Here is a 20,649-nt window from a genome sequence, read left to right on the forward strand (position 1 = left end):
ATGAACACTGATCTACATACTTTTCAGCCCAAACAATGCTATTTCGAATTATAGACTCACAATTCATTGAATGTGTTGTGAATGACTTGTACTACCCCAGCGAGATAGGTCTACGTATTAATTTACAGACTGTTGTGTTGACGTACCCGGTAACCATTTTTAAATATTGGGCTATGCATTATGGCAAGAAATGAAATTCTGTGGTTACCGCTATTTATTTTGATCTTTTTTCCTCTAATGCTGGTGACGATAATTGGAAACTTCATTGTTATGCTCACTGTGTATCGTAAACGGTCGCGAGTAAAATCTCCGAATAATATATTTATGTCATCGTTAGCACTCTTCGATTTCTTAACGGGTATTATTGCAATTCCTTCCCTTATGGCTGGATATCTACATAAGGGACAATGTCCAGAAATATGGTACAGTCTGCCACCCTGTATATTTATCGGTATCTCACTGCTTAATCTTAATGTGATGACTTTTGATCGATTTCTTGCGATTAAATTCCCTCTTCGGTATCATGTGTGGATGTCGCCTGAAAGAGCAATTCGAATTATTATTATTATTGATGTTTGTGGTGTTTTTTACGGAGGAAGTCCATTTGTTGCGGTTTCCGCTGCAAGCCTTTTTGTGCCACCACCTAAAGTGACGTATGAAAACATAACGTATGAATACGACTGTGGGATTTCTGCACTTTATGGTATGTACGGCAAACCTGTTTACGACTACGTTATACTCCTCTTTTCGGGCGTAACAATTCCTATCATGTTCTTTCTATATGCATATGTTTACCTAATTGCGTCAAAGAAAGGAAAGGAGAATGCAACACGCCAGGGAAAGAAGGTTAGAAGACGAGAAATGAAAGTGACAAAAACCACAGCCATAGTACTTCTTACTTACACCCTGTGCTTTGCGCCAACTACTGTCAAAAGCATTTTCTTTGCATACGTTAATAGTTTCACCTGGCGTGTGATTTACATGTGGTTTGCAAATTCACTTCTCTTTGCTAACTCGATGATGAATCCGTTAATTTATGCAGGAAGAAGTAGAGAAATGAGAAAAGAATTCAAAGAAACATTTAGGTTCATCATTTGCAAGGTTTCATCCGGACCAGTAAACGCGGAGTCAGGCACAAAGGCATTCACAAGACGACAGTCGCCTAAAGTTGATTTGGTGACAACTTCATCAGCAGACTTGGCAGCTCGTTTCACCACGTCGTTTGAAAACACTGGCGACGTTTCAGTGCAGGTATTATAGAAAAATTAGATACCATCACACACACTTATATCATAGAGAAAATTTCTCTATGCTTATATACGGTAAAGGATCAAATGCCAAGAGCATTGGTCGAAGCTCAAGAGTTTTTGCATTTTTCCACATTAAAGCAAACAATAAACAACGTGACCAGCACATTGGTCGAAGATTACCAATACGACATTGGCAAGCATACTCTCTTTTCTTCAACTGAACTTAATAATTCTTCAATTTTAGATTCACCATTGCACTCGTAATTTGTTAATGTTCATCTGTGTCTTGGGATCACAATGCAACACAAGAATACTGTTACCAGAGTGTTTTCATTCTGATAAAATATGCGTATAATGAACTGTTCTGGATTATGACAAGTATCTCGGCTCAAACTTTTGGTATCTTAGGTAGACATATTAACTGTTTATTTGTGACATGCTCGTACACAAGAATGTTTAGAAATGTGGGCACGTTTTTCCGAGTACAGTTGATTCAGCTTTATATTTACAACATTTATGGCCTCCTAAATAAAATTTTAAAATATGAATTGCTTAATGTGTAAAACGTTTGTAAACCAATGAAAATTGTGGTTTTTATCTGAACGTTTTATAAGTTTGATGACTTGAGTGTTTTTAAATTAGAAAGTCATGCCTACTTTTGGATTGCATAGGGCCTATATATTTAAAGGGGCCTAAATAGTTGTCTGGATAAAACAATATATAAAATCACTATTATGAATCACTATATAATAATTAAAAACAAAAGCACCGTAGAGATTAAGATATGAAGGATTGTCTCAATATGATGCCAAACTTCTATTTTGGTAATTCATTATGTTGCTAAGTCAACAGTTTTTTTATGTGTATTTTAATAAGCGTAGGCCTAGCCTTCAAATACCAATTTAAAATTGTTTGAAGTGCGTTTATTACTAATTGCGTTTAAAAAATTAATTTTCATTATTTTAATAACTTTGGTAATAGCCATCGGTATCACATTAAAATGTAAATTATAGCCTATAGCCGAATTGATTAGTTAGGCCTACTTAGAAATCGGTCTATGATAATACACTAGACTATTGTTAAACTTTAAACTTCAATGTTCTCATTGTATGTAACCTTGGTAAGATTACTTGTTTTTTCTCTTTTGCGGTGTACCACCACTTTCATTTATCATGATCTTTCAACATATTTTTCAATACATAGCAAATCAATATTTTCCAACTCAATTTTATATACATCTGGCTCGTGTGCACTTTAAAGAACCCATTGCATCTTTTGGGAAGGGTAGGGGGTTACCCCGATGTTATGGTTCATTTCAGCCCTTGTAGTTGTGGAATGATGTGAACTGCTATCATGAAGCGCCTCTTTACGGCTGCTAGGTTGTCACGGACCACGCCCATACGCAATTCAGCGCAATGACGATCTAGTTATTGGTTATTCTCCTACCTTTACCTTTATAGTTTTTTTCAACAATCTTAAGAAAGTAATAATAGTTTAATACAAAATATCACGTAATCTATAGTAAGTATAAGTCACACAGAAGACATAGCCAGATGAAAACAGTTAGCCTCCACTGCAATGAACATGATTATCAGTCTTTCGGATAAGAAAAGTCAAAATTAAAGAGAATATCAGACTCCACAACACAAGTCCAGCCAATCCCTCAATCTGTACAGCAGCAGTACCGTACATGGGAACTAAAGAAAGAAGATGAAGAAAAACACACACATTTGGGGCCCTTCGCTCATGCAAATTGACTATGTCAACTAAGATGTGTACCACCAATGGATTGGTTTTGGAGCAGGGGTTTATTTTGACAATAAATCTTTGGATTTTTAAAATTTTTTTTGTTAGATGTTCTCAGAAGTGTTATTTGAAGAGCCGGCTATTGGTTGGACTGACCATAATAATAATAATAAGCATTTCTACTTCATATGACCAAAAGAAACAGCACATTGGCAATATTTATTGAATTGATGTTTTTTATCAGAATAACCAAGTGAACAATGTCAACAATTATCCTGTACATTACTTTTATTTACTTAAGCTAAATAAAATGAAATGGATCACACGTGATTTCATAGATTTTGTACGACTCTGATCATGTTAAACACTTTATCCGACAAACACCTTTCAGTAATCGTTCACTTAAAAACAAATGCACGAATACAATTTGAAAATCCAAATCAGATTATTCTTTATCAGTTGTAAACAAATATGAACACGATCCCAAACGTTTGTAGGATGAAAAAAATAAACAAAAATTCGAACAATATTCATCCAAATCTTGATTGTAAAAATGTTAGCGATTATTTAATATATAGGAACAGACATTTCAAACACAATTAAAAAAGAACCAAAATACAGATAGAAATGTACAAAATATTACTTTTGTCGATAAGGAAACATTATACAAATGCACACATAAGCAAAATCACCCAACAATTTCAAAATTAAGAAAAAATTATCAAAACTTTATTAATTTAACCAAAAATAAATAGGCCTATTAATACCGCTATTGGTACCTTTGTTTTCCAGCATTTACATAGGTACACTTCATGCAACTTCCATGCTCAATTAGGGCGAGTATCTCAATGGCCATGGTATTATTACATCCATTACCATGTGCACCGTAAAATGTATTCCTTACATATTCAGTTATATACATGTTTCCACTTTACATGACACAAGGTACAAAAGATCATTACAGTAATTTAAATTAGAACATATAGACATAGACCTTTGTTAAACTAACTTGAAAAATGTCAGCACACAATTACACAATCGTACATTCAAGTAAGCTAAATCCGGGCACACACTGTATCGTATAACCATTGGGTCACGAATCCTCTGCTCTCTGTAAGCGATTGACGACGCCGTCTGCTGAGGGGATCGTCATTAAACACGATCTGTTGCCCGTGTCTCGTGTTGACTTCTCTATAGAATCGCGTTGCCAACGACCGTCAGCGAAGTGTGTGCCCCTGCTTAAGAAAGTTTCAATGTCCTATGGAATATAAAACGATCTGACAGTTTATGAATGTGATGTTAATCAATGAACAAACAATAAAAGCCCTAGACCTATTTAAATATCGCAAAGTCTCACTAACTTTTACCGGCCGTTTAACTTTTTTTGTAGATTGCTACATGAAGCCGCGGAAAGCTAATGAATGATATAATAATATCGTACAGTTACTTTAGAACGAATGACAATTAAAAAGTTCAAATTGCAAGAAATCTCTCGAAAAACATGGAATGACTTAGTGCTTAAAGTGATGTCGACGGATGCTTAACGAGGTCAAGACAAGCTGCAAGGTATCCCATCTTTCTTCCAAACTGCTCACCAGTTCTGAACTTAGCCTATTGTGGGAAGGGAGGCTGCTCCCTGGTGTGGCTCTAAAAAATAACTCTCCGTCACTAAATGCCGCAATAAAACCGTCCGTAAGGAAGTTACATGATAGCAGTAGGAAAGAAATATGACCTAAATTGCTCCATACTAAATCAAATACAGAGTAATATTTATTTGCGATTACACAATAGAGTGATAAAAACGAGGACATCACTGAATGCCGAAAGTCACCTTAAATTTATTGGAAAAGCGTAGCCTATGTGTATATATTAGTAATAAAGAATTATTGATTGATTATAAATTAATTAATTAATATTATTAACGAAAAGAACAAGAAAATAACAGGATTTATGGGATAAATAACGGTTAGCCATGAATCATATTTAGGCTTGCCTAGTAAGAAATTTCCTGACCAACTGACGCTTATTTTTAATCGTCTACTTGGAAAAACGGATCTTTTTTTTGTCATGATGATGATGATGATGATGACGATGATGATGATAATGATAATAATAATTCAAAATGATGGTGGTGGGTGATGATGGTGATAGCAATAATATCTATATATTTTTATTATTATTATTATTACTATTTTTTTTGTTATTATTATTAAGGATGATGATGATGAAGATGATGATGATAATGATGACCATATTGATAACAGTGATGGTGATCTTTAACAATGGTTAAAATGCGACAGTTTCTTCTTCATTCTTCTTCATCCTGACCGACAGAAGTGAATGCAGACGAAAACGTTAGGGCATTTCTTCATGTTTTGGAGAAGAGATTCCACCATAGAATAAATTGCCAACTGTTTCATTCATTTCAAATTCTCCTTCATCTCCGATCTCTTATTGTGGAGTTCCTTTTCGTGAGCATAATCAGCTAAAAAGAAAAATAAAATAGAGATGATAGATTATTAATGCAGAATTCACCATATGACTGCGGGCTCTCTACAATGAGAGTAAAACCTAAAAACACCACGTTAAAAATTACTGTACCCGTAAATTAAATGTGATACCCCAATTTGCTGCAGCTAAAAACATGCATGCACACGTACCGGAAAGTGTGACGAACGTCATTCCCCATAAGATGCTCCAAATCCAACCCACAACAACGGGGAAAGTGATTATTTGGAAAAATGCAGCTAACACGTTCCATAAGAATGCCTTGTATGGCGTTGTCTCGGTATATCCACAGCAAAAGACAGTGAATGCAGAAATGAACGTTCCTGTAAAGTGAAAGAAAAGTCGAATAGAATATTAGAATGTGTATTTTTTTTTTAGGGAATTAATAAATGCACTAACGTGTTTATATGGCTCATAATATGATTTTATGAGAGCCTATGTTTTTAGTAGGCGTGTAGACTTAGTATAAACGTGTCTTGTAAATTGCACTTGATGCCTGTTACGGAATCGCGACGTTAACACTGTCAATTAACTTGACAGTGTTAACGTCGCGATTCCGTAACAAGCATCGTTAACACTGTCAATTAACTTGAAAATGTGTTTGTCTTGTTTTATTGTTGGTTAACGTACGTCAATAGGATAAATCACGCAAATCGAATTATTTAGAAGATTATGAAAGTCACTTCTAATGATGATTTTACCTAAGAACGAAATACCGGTAACAACTACAACTACTACAACTACTACAACAACTACTACTAATACTAGTAGTAGCAGTTATAGCATTTGATCAAAATGAGAAATAAAAAGAAAAGATTTATGTTCAGACTTGAACTCACAAAGTGTTCTTCTATAGGGCCCAGCAAAACTTACAGATTGAAATGGTCAAATACGATTTTTTTTAATAAGTACAAACTAAACGTTCTTGCGATAAAAAAAAAAACTCGACTCTCTGATTTTACCTGCAAATACTTCAATATTTCGAAAGCTTACACTTTCAATACGAAGTGTGTCAACCGTATTTCTGGCAACAGCGCCCTCTTCACCATTTTAGGCGAAGCAAAACAAATAGGCCATATTAATTTGAGACTATGGTTGAAACTAATGTGAGTTTCAGAATGTGAACTAATCCAAGATATTAAGGCTTCGCAATTTTGCCCTAAAATTAAATTAAAAATGTTCCTTTGCCAGCATAAATAAAATATCAAAACTTGGTCGTAATAATATCTTCCTTCACTGATATAAATACCGTTACGGTATATTGGAGAGGAATCGATATCAAGAGTGGAACGAAACTAAATTCAGTACAAGAAAAGCCATCAAAAAAGTTGAAAGCACAGGGTTTTATTTCGTGACTTACTTAGAGCAGCAGCTAGTGTGTGGGTTATCTCCTTAACTGCGCCAACAACCCTGGGCATGATAGGCCCAATACTGTTTTGACGGTTACGCATATCAGTTATGTTATTCAGGGAACCTGCAACTTGTTGACCTTGGATTACATATTTTATTGGTCTGTGCGTTTACGAAGTGACTAAAAAAGTGATTCAAATGCGAATGTGTGTCTTTTATCAGAAAATGTTAATAACACTTCATCGCATCGGAATATATATTCAAAGTACAAAAAGAGTACGAACTCTAAAGGTGACCAAATATTTTTGCTCTAATTTCAGACCCTCTGTTACAAAACTCCTTAGCGATCACGCAGTTTTTCACGGTCTTGCACTTATAAGGCCTAAGCCTACAAATAATGCTTAATATATCTGATTATAACCAGACTTTCGTTTCATTTTCAAGAAAGCAATGAAAATAGTTGGACTGAAAAAGCTGTTGAACTTGATAGCTCAACAGTATGGGAATGAATGTCGAAGACCTAGAATCAGCACTAAACACGGTGATTTTCGGCAAATAGAGATCTGATTAATCTCTGTGATGTAACATAGAAAATAAAAATTAAAAACATTGTTTTTGATGCCTTTACTTTACTTTACCTACTTCTACTTCAAAGCCATGGCGAATGTACCTAAAACCATTATCTTTACATGCTTTCTCTCATACTTCTCAATAAAGAAAGGAACACGCACTCGAATCCTGTGGTACACTCGGAGTTCGTGTATTGCCATAGTAATTCAGATGTTTGCAGGCAAACATAGGCCTACCTGTATCTTGCTATAACATAAGATGTACTCTACATAAAACCTGGCTCATAGGCCTATGTAGTTCATTTCAACAATCAGGCATTTCTTTGGCTTCTAAGAAATCACATTACGGTCGAAAAGTGGGGATCTTAAACCCCCTTTAAAATATATTGAGGAGATAGGCCTAGTATTATGTTGGCCTTAACGGCAGACAATTTACAAACGCATCGGTCGATATTACAGACCACTTTATTTTTTAAGTCTGGTTTTATGTGTCGATTATTCGATTAATTAGAATGAGAGTTCAAACACATGTCCAATTCCATTTACTCCTAATTATTATAAATCAGTTCATTTGCTATACAGTTGATGCAAAATTAAGGATGGGTGATAAAGTCGTGGTAGCAATAGGCGTATCTAACGTAAAACCGCCTAAGTGACGAATTACAATGGAACAACAATAATTGAGCGTAAGTAAATATGTACAGCTTGTCAAATATTATTTCAATATCAACACAACTCGAGTACAGTAGAGTGGGGAATGGGTTTATAACACGGCGAGTTATTTATTTTCCTTATACCGACATTTTTATATTTATATGACTTTGGTGAAAACCATGTAATACTAATATACTGTAATATTTACAAATGTATAGGCCTACTAGTAGAAACTGACAGGGAGCACTAGCAACATTGGGGATGGGGGGAGGGTGAACAGAACATCATGTAGGCCCACACACATAAATCGCATGCCTACTGACCCATGGCGACTCGTGTACATCTCATGCTTACCCGGAAGTTTCATCAATGTGGATTTGGTAGAATGCCGTACCTATTCAATTTGCTTTTCAAAGGTTTCAGATAGGTCTGGTGATCCTATCTTTTAATTTAACATAGTGAATCGGTTTCACTTGTCTCAACCAATCAAAGGTCATCTCTATTTTATATGTTTTGTTAAAGCAGGTAAATTTCTTTCTGCAAACATTTTAAAACAATTTTAACACGATTCCGGCGTTTCGGTGAAAAACTGAAAAAAAATTCAATAATTCAAAGTTTTACGAAATGCTGCTGCACACAGGCCTAAGTAAGAAAATAAATGTTCATCGGTCTAATACCAATAAAATCTATAGATTTTTATAATACAGGTATTAATCATCACACGGGCATTACTGTATGTGCATAGTTTAATTTAATAATTTAAAATTGTAAATAATTCACCTGTAATGCAAATAGATGTGTGTATGTAATATTATTAAAGGAATTAACTATTGCTTGTATCACTAAATAAATGCAGAATATATAATGAAAATACTGCTTTACAGAGGTAATGCTGCTGTTGCCTCAGTGGTGTTAATCCGTACAGCTGTTACTGCTCAACTGATGCAGCTGGATGGTCTTGCGACGCTGGAGACTTGGTTCGTCGCTAAACTAGGCCTATAATGTAGACCTATTTGCCAAATTTTGTCACGGAAGCTGATACAGTAGGCTTATCCACAGGCGGAACATTTGATTTCTGGATTCTGTAGGTTCTAGTAGGCCTATTAGGCACATTACGACAGGCTCAATATTAAAAAGATTAAGCGATGTCTCAAAGAGCCAATTGAAAACCCAGACTGCAGGCCCGTATCCAGGGGGTGGGGGTTATGGTTCGGGAGAACCCCCTTTTCTAGCAAACGCCCCTCTTCAAATTTCCCAAATAAGAGTCCTCCAACCCAACTAATGCACTGCAGACCCACCCAGACACATTCGTTTTCAAACATATCTGCTTTTATAGCATTATTTAGACCAATAAAGCACAAAAATCCTCTTGCTTTGGGGGTTTCGGCGACCCCACCGGGGCTTCGACCGTGGACCTCACGACCAGACCCCCCTCCCCTTGGAAGAACCTGGCTACGGGTCTGGACTAGGAGGTAACAGTTTTGTGATTAAGTATAAATTCCTCCATGCTCTGACTTAACTTGACTTCTATCAGTCTGCTCATATGAACAGTAAAGGTAGTAATATATACCGGTAAGTCTGACCATAGCATACGGTACGTTTTGCTATATTGGTGACTCATCGTCTGCCAATTAAACCTCGTATTGCCCTGCAATGAAGTGTATTACCTAATCCAATTCCATAAACTATACTGTGCAAACAGATGGGTCTCTCATGCAATATAATAGATGTAACACATTTCAGTGATACTATAGCCTGCATTGTAGATGAAATTGAGTCGGTTAAAAATCCCAGACGCCATGTTGTATTAGGTAAGCCTATACATGCATGACTAGTTCAAGTTGGTCCTATGTGCGTTCAATTATAAGCCATTTTTCCAATGCAAATTGTTTGGAAGGAAGAAAATAATAACTGAAACGGAAATTATTGTATTTGAGTAGTAAGAGTGTAAAAATGGTGTATTGTAATACTTCCTAATAGAAAAGTAAACGTAATATTGGAAGGTTACAAAATTCGCCAACAGTAGTAGTAAGTGTACTGGCAGTCTATCGTTTAAGTATTCTAAATTAATCCTCTCTTGATATTTCTATAGAAAAATGACGTAGATCACTTCCCTCACTACTATAAGGGATAGCCCACCTTTCTACCGCAAGATATCTTAAGTGAAGAAGATGCCAGGATATTGTTCAAATGAACTCCAAACGACCAATATAGAGAACACAACACTTCCTTTCTAAAAAGAAATGTATGATAGAGTTCTCAACATTGTTGGCATCAGATGTACTAGAAAGTAAGTTTCATATTCTAATAGTGAAGCTAATCAGTGTTTACTGCTAACATTTCCTACCAGCTTAAGTAAGACTGAACTTTAGTCTAGTGCTCTCGGACACCGGCTTAAGACGTGACTACATACAATAGGAACGTAATGAACATATAATGATTTGTTAGATATACCAGGGAGTTGTTATTTAGAATAACAACTCCCTGGATATACATAAAACAACAGATACACATGATTACTGTCTCTTTGACCCATCATGCACCTCCACCGGATTTAGCATTTCCGCCATCATTAATTGCCAAATCATAACCGTCTTTGACCCCAAACAAAACCACGATGATGCCGTTTGAATGAGTCATGTCAGCTTCAAATCATGGGCTTCGTCTTCTGTCAGTTTTCAGCTCACATGTGCGCGTTCACACGACACTGTATTTTACTCGTTATTCTGCTAAATTGTGAGTTTAATTTGGGTAGACAAACGCTAGCTAATTTGCATATGTGACTCAGCCTATTTGCGTTTAACTAAATGAATATTCAACTCATTAACAGGGATTACACCAACGATGGACATAAAAAGTCAGTAAGTCATGCAGAAGGAATATCCCCGCCTTTGTTTATTATATTGTTTATTAGTCCTACAGTTCTTTCCAAAGTAGAGTATATAGGCACAATTTAGTTTCACACAGAGATGAACAAGTTCATGTTCCCCCAACCCGAAATATTTTACTTTAAACGGTGAGTAAACTTGAACTCGTAACTTGAATAATACAGGCCTCACAAATTTTGCTTAATCATTTCTTTCAATCATTGCTATTCTTAAAGCTATATACGAACTTGAGGCCCAGGCAGTGCAAAGTTACGAGTAATAGAAAAGAAAGGAAAAATGCATTAAAAAAAAACAACGATTGCACCCTATGATACACTGTACCTAGAAAGTGGAAGGAAAAAAAGGAAGATAAAGCATGGAGGTATAAAGTATCTTGCCGAAAAATGCGTGGACCCTGACACACTAGGATTCGGAGCACCCTGTTGTACCCCAAGGTCGACTGCCAGTAACCCAATGTGCATAACCGTCTATAATATACATTAATTCATCAACTTATGTATTCATATTTATTCATGAGTAGTTTTAATTTAAAACTTGGTTTGATTAAAAATCCTTCCAATTTGCTTCTGCAACATAAAATATGGGCCGATTAATGCTGGCCCTGGTATATCATAATATCTTCAAGAAAATTTTCCCTCAACACAATTAACGAACTACTTTTGTCTTACATTTCCTGTATTCTTTTGCACATACTCTTAAATTTACTGGTATGGCAACTTATTTGATCAGTTAAATGAGCCATTTTAAAATAAAAATTTGATTTTAGAGGCTTTCCCGACTTAGTACCTACCTAACACTTGTACAGTAATTTAAAAATACCGTATCCCTTCCAGTTCCTCTTTAATCGATGAGATACAGTATTATCATTTTCGACATTAATTTAATTATTCTGCTTGTCAAAATGTAATGCAGTGCAATCTAATGTATTAAGAAGCTAACATGCGATGCTTCTACATGGAGTCTATCGGTAGACACATGGGTATTCCTGTACCCAGGCATGGGGCCGGTGTACGCATGGAGGGTATTCCTGTACCCGGAGACATGGGCCGGTATCAATGCCGTAGCCAGCTATGGGACGGTTGGTGGGACAGTTCCACAAATAATGGGTTCACAATGGATCATGATGAGTCCAGATTTCCCAAATTTTTCCTAAAGTGGGTAAACCTTTTTTTAAATGGGTCCAGATTTTTCATATTTTTGCGTAAAATGGGTTAACTTTTAAGAAAATGGGTCTACATTATTAAAATTTACGCGTAAAGTGGGTCCACCCTGGTATTATCCCACACTGTTTGAAAATCCTGGCTACGGCATTGACCGGTATACCCATGGAGGCTGGGACACTGGAAGGCTGAACAACATTAATAATGACTTAAAATCTGCGTGTTCACTTCACGTTTTTAAACAATTGTATAAAATATATTTACTCAGTGATTATATTTAAAACACACTTCCGATTTTCTTTTTCTATGTTTTCATTATTTTTATATAGTTTCGCAATAATATTGCCTTATCCTGTCGAGAACATTATTAGTATCTTTTATTTTGAATTGTATACATCTTCGTATTATATCCTAATCTGAAATATTTTAATAACGGTACAGTATATTATTTAATGCTTTTTAATTTTAAACATATTTTGTTTAACTTTTTAAATAGTATTGGACATCACGTTTGTACAAGCTCTTTGAGCTTTTTATGGTGGTCCATTTCATCTTTAAAAAAATTATATTATGTATTTTATTGCTATTTTAACACTTTTTGATGAATAAATTGAATTGAATTGACACGGTATGCCAATGCATGTTTCTCTACCTGGATGCTAAGGGACACGTTATACCCATGGGTACTTTTTAATTAATTAGTTCTGCTTTCATTACTTGTGGTGTTGATCCACCTGATCCTGCCTCACTTGTAACATTTGTTGTACTTTCTTGTAATGATATCAAACTAAACAGGCACTAAATGAAATTCAATGCCACATCCATCATCCTATTCCTATCGTCTTTTTTTCGGACCACTGAAACACCTTGGATTCATATCCCGATGGGCATATAAGTTTTTCTCAAATATTTATAATTAAATATTAACATATTTATATATCATATATTATATTATAATGTAAGGACAAAAATGCGATTTACCGATTTACTATATTATAGCACCATCCTTGATATATCTTACCATTATTTTTAGTTCCTATGTCAATTAAAATATCGTGTAAAATAATAATTTTACTCTTAACATGAATCTACAAATTAGTGAACGTGGATTTGTCACACTTCAAAAGCAACACACGCGAGAATTCATTATTCAAATTACATTAGTAAAGTATAGCAGAAGGTAGCAGAGTACAATATTCAGTATTGACATGGTGTAAGTGAACGCACCACTTGATTGAGTTCCACTGATACACAAGCGTATGACCACTAAGGGGTCATCCATAATTATCAACATTTTCAAAAGAGTACAAAACATACGGTACGCTTTAGGGGGAGGGGTTGAAAGTGTAGGCATAAGTACTCTTTTATGAAAAACATAAAATGTTGATCTCAAAATAACACAAATCAACATTTTATTGTGTACTGTTTCGGGAGGAGGGAGGGGGTAACAGAAAAGAGTATGTTTTGTACTTTTTTGAAAATGTTGATAATTACGGATGACCCCTAAGGAGTCGTTCACAATCAACACTTTCACAAGTGTACAGACAGTAGGCCTACGCTAAGGGGTAGACACATTGTATATATATATTTATATATGCATGAAATTGGTGATTCAAAATAACCATTTATAATGCAACCATGAATATAATACACATTTTTATGTAACCAAGTACAGTACTTTAGTTGACTCACAAAAATGGAGAATGTTTTAGCAAAATAAACATTTTTATGTACACTTTCAGAGAAGAGAGAGGAAGTATACCGAAAGAGATTATGGTACCAGTAACTGTTTAACTTGCAAAAACGTTGATGATTGTGATCGTCCCTAAATAAAAATTTATGGGCCTCTTATTATATTAATAAAGTGACCATGTTAGTAAGCAAAACATAAGTAAATTAAGTTTTATACATTTCAGCATGTACGGTACTGTGTTACCCAGTTTGTATTATTCTATCTCAACTGCTTGTGTCAACATCATAAAGATAATTATTAGCTCACAATTGCTCTTTATTTAAACGGTTTGTCTTTCAAGTCTTTCTAAATTTAAAGACAGCATATTCAATATCATACCCGAGAATATATAATCTCTATACATACCGTATTTGACTGAGATCTAAAGATTAGGCCTAGTGACAGCCTCGTGAAAGGCCGCCCAACGTTCTACCTTTCTGAAATTAGGAACCAAATACCAGAGCTGTATTTTATACTGCTGTGAAAATAAAGTCTAATCATATCGTATGGCATCAACAAGTTGGAAATAAAATTGTGTGCGAAATATGAGATTGCGTAGTAGATGGGTGTTTCCGATCCAGGGTTCGCTAACAGTACGGTACACCATCACCCTTGGCAACAAAGCAAAAGCGCCACATGGGTTCAGCCATTTGAAAGTACGTCTAACGGCAATATTTATTGAATTTGACAAAAATGTATAAATACGTGTGATATGAAGGGCATATCTATGGATTTGCCTGATTCTATACAGAATACCATTACATTCACACCTTTGTGGCTTAAAACACTGCAAATGCAGATAGGTCTGAGATACTGTAGGCCAATACCGGTACCGTCTTATTTGAGTTTTCCTATATTGTATGACTGATAAATAAACGGATGGTTCATTAATAACATTGATCTATAATGAGTCTCATTCAAAGTTGATTATGCTAGTTTTAGCAAGGAAAATCAGTTCGCTACCTTACGAAAATGTTAATGCCGGGCACTCACTTCGTCGTACGACGAATCCAACTCCGCTCCATGTGAGCGAGACGAAGCAACGCCGTCTGCTGATTGTCTCAACTTATCCTCATTAAAAACGACATTTTAAACGTTAATTTTATGAATATTTTTTTTATGTGATTGTACATTGTTTTTAAAAGTTTTATGCGAGCATTCAGTTTCCTTCGTTGAAGGATGAATAAAGTTTTACTTTGACTTTGACTTTGAGATATTTTATAGTAAAATACATGTAGGGCCTATTTTATTCTATTAATTTTATAAATTGAACTGCAATTTCTAATTAGAAAAAAGGTTGAATATATCCGGTAAGTAAATTTACATGATGCATAAGATGGTATTTGTAATTCCAATTTATATGTCTACTAATATTTGTGATAGGCATATTACAGTTGTAATGTGAATTTTACGCACCATTTTAATATTATAAATTATGTACTTTGCTCAAGTGGGAAGGTTTCGAGAATAAAAAAAATAAGTAAACACATCATTTCTCACCATTTTTCATCAGGAATTTGAATTATTGTCGTTGATGAGCATTTATCAATGACGGTTTCCATCTTTCAAAAGTTAATTGAATGATGATCATTAACTGAGTTACGGACGTCAATATGAATTATTCTTTAAGATTTAACGTGAATGGTAAAACAACTCTTATGGCTTTTATGGCCTCCCCAGTAATACAGGCCTTTCGCCGTAAGACAACAAAGAAAATGGTACAATGGCAGACAAGTATATAGGTCTAATTATAGAAAGGTATTAGTGTACGCTTATTTAAATTGGTTTATGGGACAAGCCTTGTTGCTGAAAGTTCAAATATGTGAGTGCCCCAAAGAGGCATCGAATATAGAAACATAAATAGGGATGGTGACAAAAATAAATCACAATTAGGAAGCATATTAACGTGGGCTAAAATGATACAAACTGTGACGTATTTATCAATAGCATTATATCTATCGAATTTTCCTCGTAAATATATTAGGCCTATTTCTACGTGAATAATTCGGAAAATGCTAAAGATTAGCTGCAAGACGGGCACTTGATGTATCTGCAAGTGACGTGAAGTGGAATAGCAGACACTTGGGGGTGTTTGCAAGGTGTTGGGAAAACCATATTTAGTCATTTGAAAATAGTCGTTAGCGATGGCACGTAGGTAAACATTCTGGGGCCCTTTCACAGCCCAGTCATTACACTCGCAAGTAGGCCTAAAGGCCTGTTTATACTTCAACGATAACGATAACGATAAAAAAGCTAAAAAGCGATTGTTCATATAGAAAATAAAAGAAATAAGAGAAGTGTTTACACTAGAACGATTCGATAACGATTTATCAGTTATGCGATAACAACATATTTTGACAAATCAAATTAGATGACGTCATAATCATGAAAAACATTAAAATCGTAGTAGTAGCAACGATTTTAGCGTTTTTCCATGATTATGACGTCATCTGATTTGATAAAATATTTTGTTATCATATACACGATAAATCGTTATAGAATCGTCCAAGTGTAAAAATTTATCTTATTTCTTTTGTTTTCTATATGAACAATCGCTTTTTAGCCTTTTTTTTTAAATCGTTATCGTGAAGTATAAACAGGCCTTAAGGCCTGTTATGTATTTTCAACTTTGATCCGAATTCACTAGTACTGTCTGACAGGATGAAATCGACAGAACGAAAAAACTGAAAATGTTTTGTGGGTGGGGTTGGGCCGTGGGGAAAAGATATTATAATGATGGTACTGTCAACAAGGGCTAACTAATCGAATGGTTTTGGAAGGTTTGGACCACTGATGGCGCTTATACCGCCGATAGGGATTGCAAAAAGCTCGAATGGCGAAAATTACCTTTCGATAAATTAGACTCAGGAAATAGAAAGTAAAAGGGTGAAAAAAAGGAAATGTGTATGCCTAATTTAAATACATTTTCATTCAAATATACTAAAGATTGCTTTTAGGACCGGGGTTTTCATGATCTTTAGCAGCTTTGTCTCTAATTAGAATAATAAAAATAAAAGACATTTGTTAAATTGGGACCACAGAAAAGTGGTCTTTAATTAGAGGTGGTCAATTAGAGGGAGTAAGACAACGTTTAGGGACTGGAATACAGTCCACCCATTTTTTGTGCAGTCCACGATCGAATTCTGCTTCTTTTTTATAACATCAACCAGGAACAGTGGTAGCGCCAGAGGGGGGGGGGGGGGCTGGGGGACTATAGCCCCCCCCCCCCTTAAATTTTGCCGGGGAACAAACAAATAAAAAAAATATTTACATGTAATATTCGTTTAGCCACCACATCGTTTGTGTTAACTTTTCATCACAACAACAACCACAACAACAATAATAATAATAATAATAATAATAATAATAATTCAATTAGACTAATTAAAAATAATTTGCGTTTTGTTATGACAAATGCATGATGGTTGGAATACATCGTGATAGGTGAAGCAACCTCGACCATGACAACGTGGTTGACAAATTTCATGCAAAATTTCCAATATTATAGTAACTCGATGCCTATCAAATAAGTAATAAAAATTCGCCATAATTCATCAAATATCCGTGGCTTCGCCCCCTGGACCCCCACCGGGGTCCTAGGCGGCCCCCTGGCCCCCAGCCAAGTGAGACTCGATTCGCTTCTCTAGCCCCCCCCCCCGTCGGGGTCTTTAGCCCCTCCGTCGGGCAGGTCCTGGCGCCACCACTGACCAGGAATTTAACGACATGTTACGTATCAGGTAGTGCGTATCAGGGGATAGACCTCGCGGGAGGGGAAAAATTCCTGACAGTTGGATTAATCAAGTTTCGTTTGTTACAATGAGATAGGCCTGAGATAAGAAGTATTTTTAGCAGTTCGTCTGAAAGTGAATTTATATAAACCTATTAGGGGTAATTGATAATAGTGCAATTAAAATTCCAACAATAAAACAGAATGTGGTTTAAATCTAACTGAATTGTGCGGTTTAGAAACATGTACAGCACCAGCTGAGCTAGATTATCCCTGGTCAAGCGATAAATCGGTTGATTGCATTTATTATTCATAAAGAGTGTGTAATTTGCATACAAATAAATATATAGCAATATAATATTCATATCAAGTATGAGCAGGTTTTTTTTTTCTATTGATCGTTCAATTCATACCCGTAATTATTCTTTTGTGATGAGTACAATGGTATATCAGCAACAATAATAATACTGGTGCGGCTTCTTCCTAATCATATGTACACAATTAGAAACACCAGAAATTCAAGGAAGGATACGAAAAACAACGTCAGTCGAATATGGGTTCAACGAATTGTAGTACAAATATTAAATCTTATAATAAATTTTGCAGAACACTTCTCCACTCACCTAACCCAGGTCCGACGATGTTAAGTAAACAGCAGACGATAGCCAGTGGCATCGGCATACAGGGTACCGCTAAGCGAAATGCACTCTGTTTCGTTCGAACATTTATAACAACCGGTTGATCTGACCGACTAAGGGAACGGGGGTATTTCTTTTTCGACGGAGACCCGGCGTCAGAAACTTGAATCACGACCACTTCCTCACAAACACCGCTGTCAGCAGATGCCATCCTAATTCTGGATCCAATAGTTAAGTAACAGAACACTTGGTTGTGTTGCAACCACTACAAGCGCTCCACCACTCGACTTTCCGAGTGATGTATTCTAAGGGATGGGCTCGACAATATTATTTTACTCAGTCTACAACCGACAGCTAGAAAAAAATATTATCACAATCTGTATGAATGAAACATCTTCTGAGGGAAATCATAGGCGGTTAATAGCCCTACAACATATAATTTTTTCAAATTCGTTTTGTCAGATGGAAAAAGAAAGTCATGGTTCGGTAATCGAAGAAACTCAACTGCATCTAATTCAAAGCTCTACTTGGGTAGGCCAATACAGTATTTGATTTACTGTACTTCTTTGAATGTTTCATGTTCGCTTTTATACCTCCATGCTTTAACAATACTTTTAGATGTTGTTCGCAAAAACTTCAAATTGGCTGCAGTATTTTCATGGTAAAAGTTAGCAATAAGTGAATTGTTGGCTTCGTTTTCGTTAGATATTTGGGTCACTAAAAATCAACAATTACCGTAATTGTTTTAATAAATTTTTGATGTTCCTTTTTCCTGCTTTCGCAGATTTTAAAGTATACCGTAACTTTAATAAAATAGTTTTGTTTATAATTATTATAAATTCGCTTTTTCAAGAACAAGAAAAAAGATAAAAATAATGAAATTGTTAATGATAATACTAATAAAAATAATTTTGAATATAATAGAATAAATGTACTTTTCAATATACTGGAAATACAAATGTGTGACATTGTAGGCCTACCATATAACCCTATTTTTTGTTACCATATTTATCCTTGGTCGGCTAACACTCAGGGCCCTCTTTAAATAAATGAATAATGTGACGCTTTTATCAGCGAATTCTCTTTATGAGGCTTAAGGAGTGGATTTTATTTTAGTGGTGAAATAAAGTCCTTCTATCACAGAATTAAACCCGGGATTAAAAGTGAAGCTATTCAACTCCACTCCCCTCCAAATAAAAATCATAATTATTAAAAACAGCTTCTTGTTTTCACAACTGAGAAAAATACCAGGTTTATAGAGCACTGACTTAATAACTGATGGGTAAACAGATGCATAAGATGTACCGTACATAACTCATAGATATGAGCCCTGCCAAGAGTCGTCTGCTTTGGTCATATATCATAACAGGTCATGCTTTGATCCGAAGAACTAGACAGTTCTGAAGTAAATGCAGGCCTGTATACTGTAGACATGCTAAAAGAAAATCCTTTATGTAAGAAACTACTATATAGACGAAATAAATATATCTTTAATGTAATTTTAATAGGCTTATATCATTGAAACCGCATAATTCACTGAAAGGTCCACTGATTAATCTCAAATAAGAAAGTATAATTATTTTTTTTACTTTAAACAAAATTTAATTGAATATTTTAAAAATTAAACCCATTTTTTTTTTTATCTTGTTTGCGTTTTTCTTTACTTTTTCCCTTTTTTATTTCTCTAGATTAAGTTTAGTTCCGGGGGAGGCTAATTATTATCCACTAGTCATGACGACTATGTGGCTATCTGGCCTCCCCAGGTTGTCTACCGAATTTTCATAAATTATTATATTTATTATTTATAACTGCTTTTAACTTAAACATCATACCCCATACTACAAACAAATTAAACTCAAACATTCCTTCCTAATAAGAACATAATAAACAAAATAGTACAAGGCATGACATAAAAACTAGTTCAGTTTCATTTCAACATTCAGTATTGAAACTTTAATTAATTCAAACATTAATTATTAATGAAACATTAATTATTATTTCTTTTAATTTTATTTTTTTCATAAATAAAATATAAAAATAATAATACATACTAACGATCCCAACACGATGGTGTGTATTTCAATACTTGGACTGTATTGTCCTTTCTTTAGTAATTGTGCAGGATTCAAGACGATCCCTTATTTGCTATTGTCAATAATGTATAATCAATAATTGGGTGTTACGGATTATAGAAAGAAGATGAAGAGGGGAAAATGGAAAGAGGGATAAGAATAGAGCTGTCATGATTGTATATCGAGGTATATTCAACAATTTTGAAATTCGACCACTAAAACAGGTCGACTTCGATCGCCCAACAATTGCCCATATCCCGTGAACATCGAAAAATGAATAGGCCTATAAATTTATAATACGAATTATTTTATTAATGATAGTAATATTCTAATATTTAAATTATATATAAATATA

The 20,649-nt window shown here is 34.9% G+C and overlaps 2 protein-coding genes across 2 annotated transcripts; one reads left to right on the plus strand and one right to left on the minus strand.

Moving 5' to 3' along the window:
* On the plus strand, positions 1-1,919 carry LOC117111622 (adenosine receptor A2b-like). The gene has a single exon (XM_033254569.1). The coding sequence runs from the start codon at positions 181-183 to the stop codon at positions 1,258-1,260; it is 1,080 nt and encodes a 359-aa protein (XP_033110460.1). The 5' UTR covers positions 1-180; the 3' UTR covers positions 1,261-1,919.
* A 3,359-nt stretch (positions 1,920-5,278) lies between these two features.
* LOC117111678 (protein stum homolog) lies at positions 5,279-18,512 on the minus strand. The gene is made up of 3 exons (XM_033254654.1): positions 18,208-18,512; positions 5,657-5,827; positions 5,279-5,481 (listed from the first exon to the last, which is right to left on the minus strand). Exons 1-3 carry the CDS (start codon positions 18,431-18,433, stop codon positions 5,417-5,419), a joined length of 462 nt encoding a protein of 153 aa, XP_033110545.1. The 5' UTR covers positions 18,434-18,512; the 3' UTR covers positions 5,279-5,416.
* Positions 18,513-20,649: the final 2,137 nt, after the last annotated feature.

Source organism: Anneissia japonica, unplaced genomic scaffold, assembly GCF_011630105.1.
Source record: "Anneissia japonica isolate Jap-2015-1 unplaced genomic scaffold, ASM1163010v1 scaffold287923_len1623670_cov205, whole genome shotgun sequence".
NCBI classification, from domain to species: domain Eukaryota; kingdom Metazoa; phylum Echinodermata; class Crinoidea; order Comatulida; family Comatulidae; genus Anneissia; species Anneissia japonica.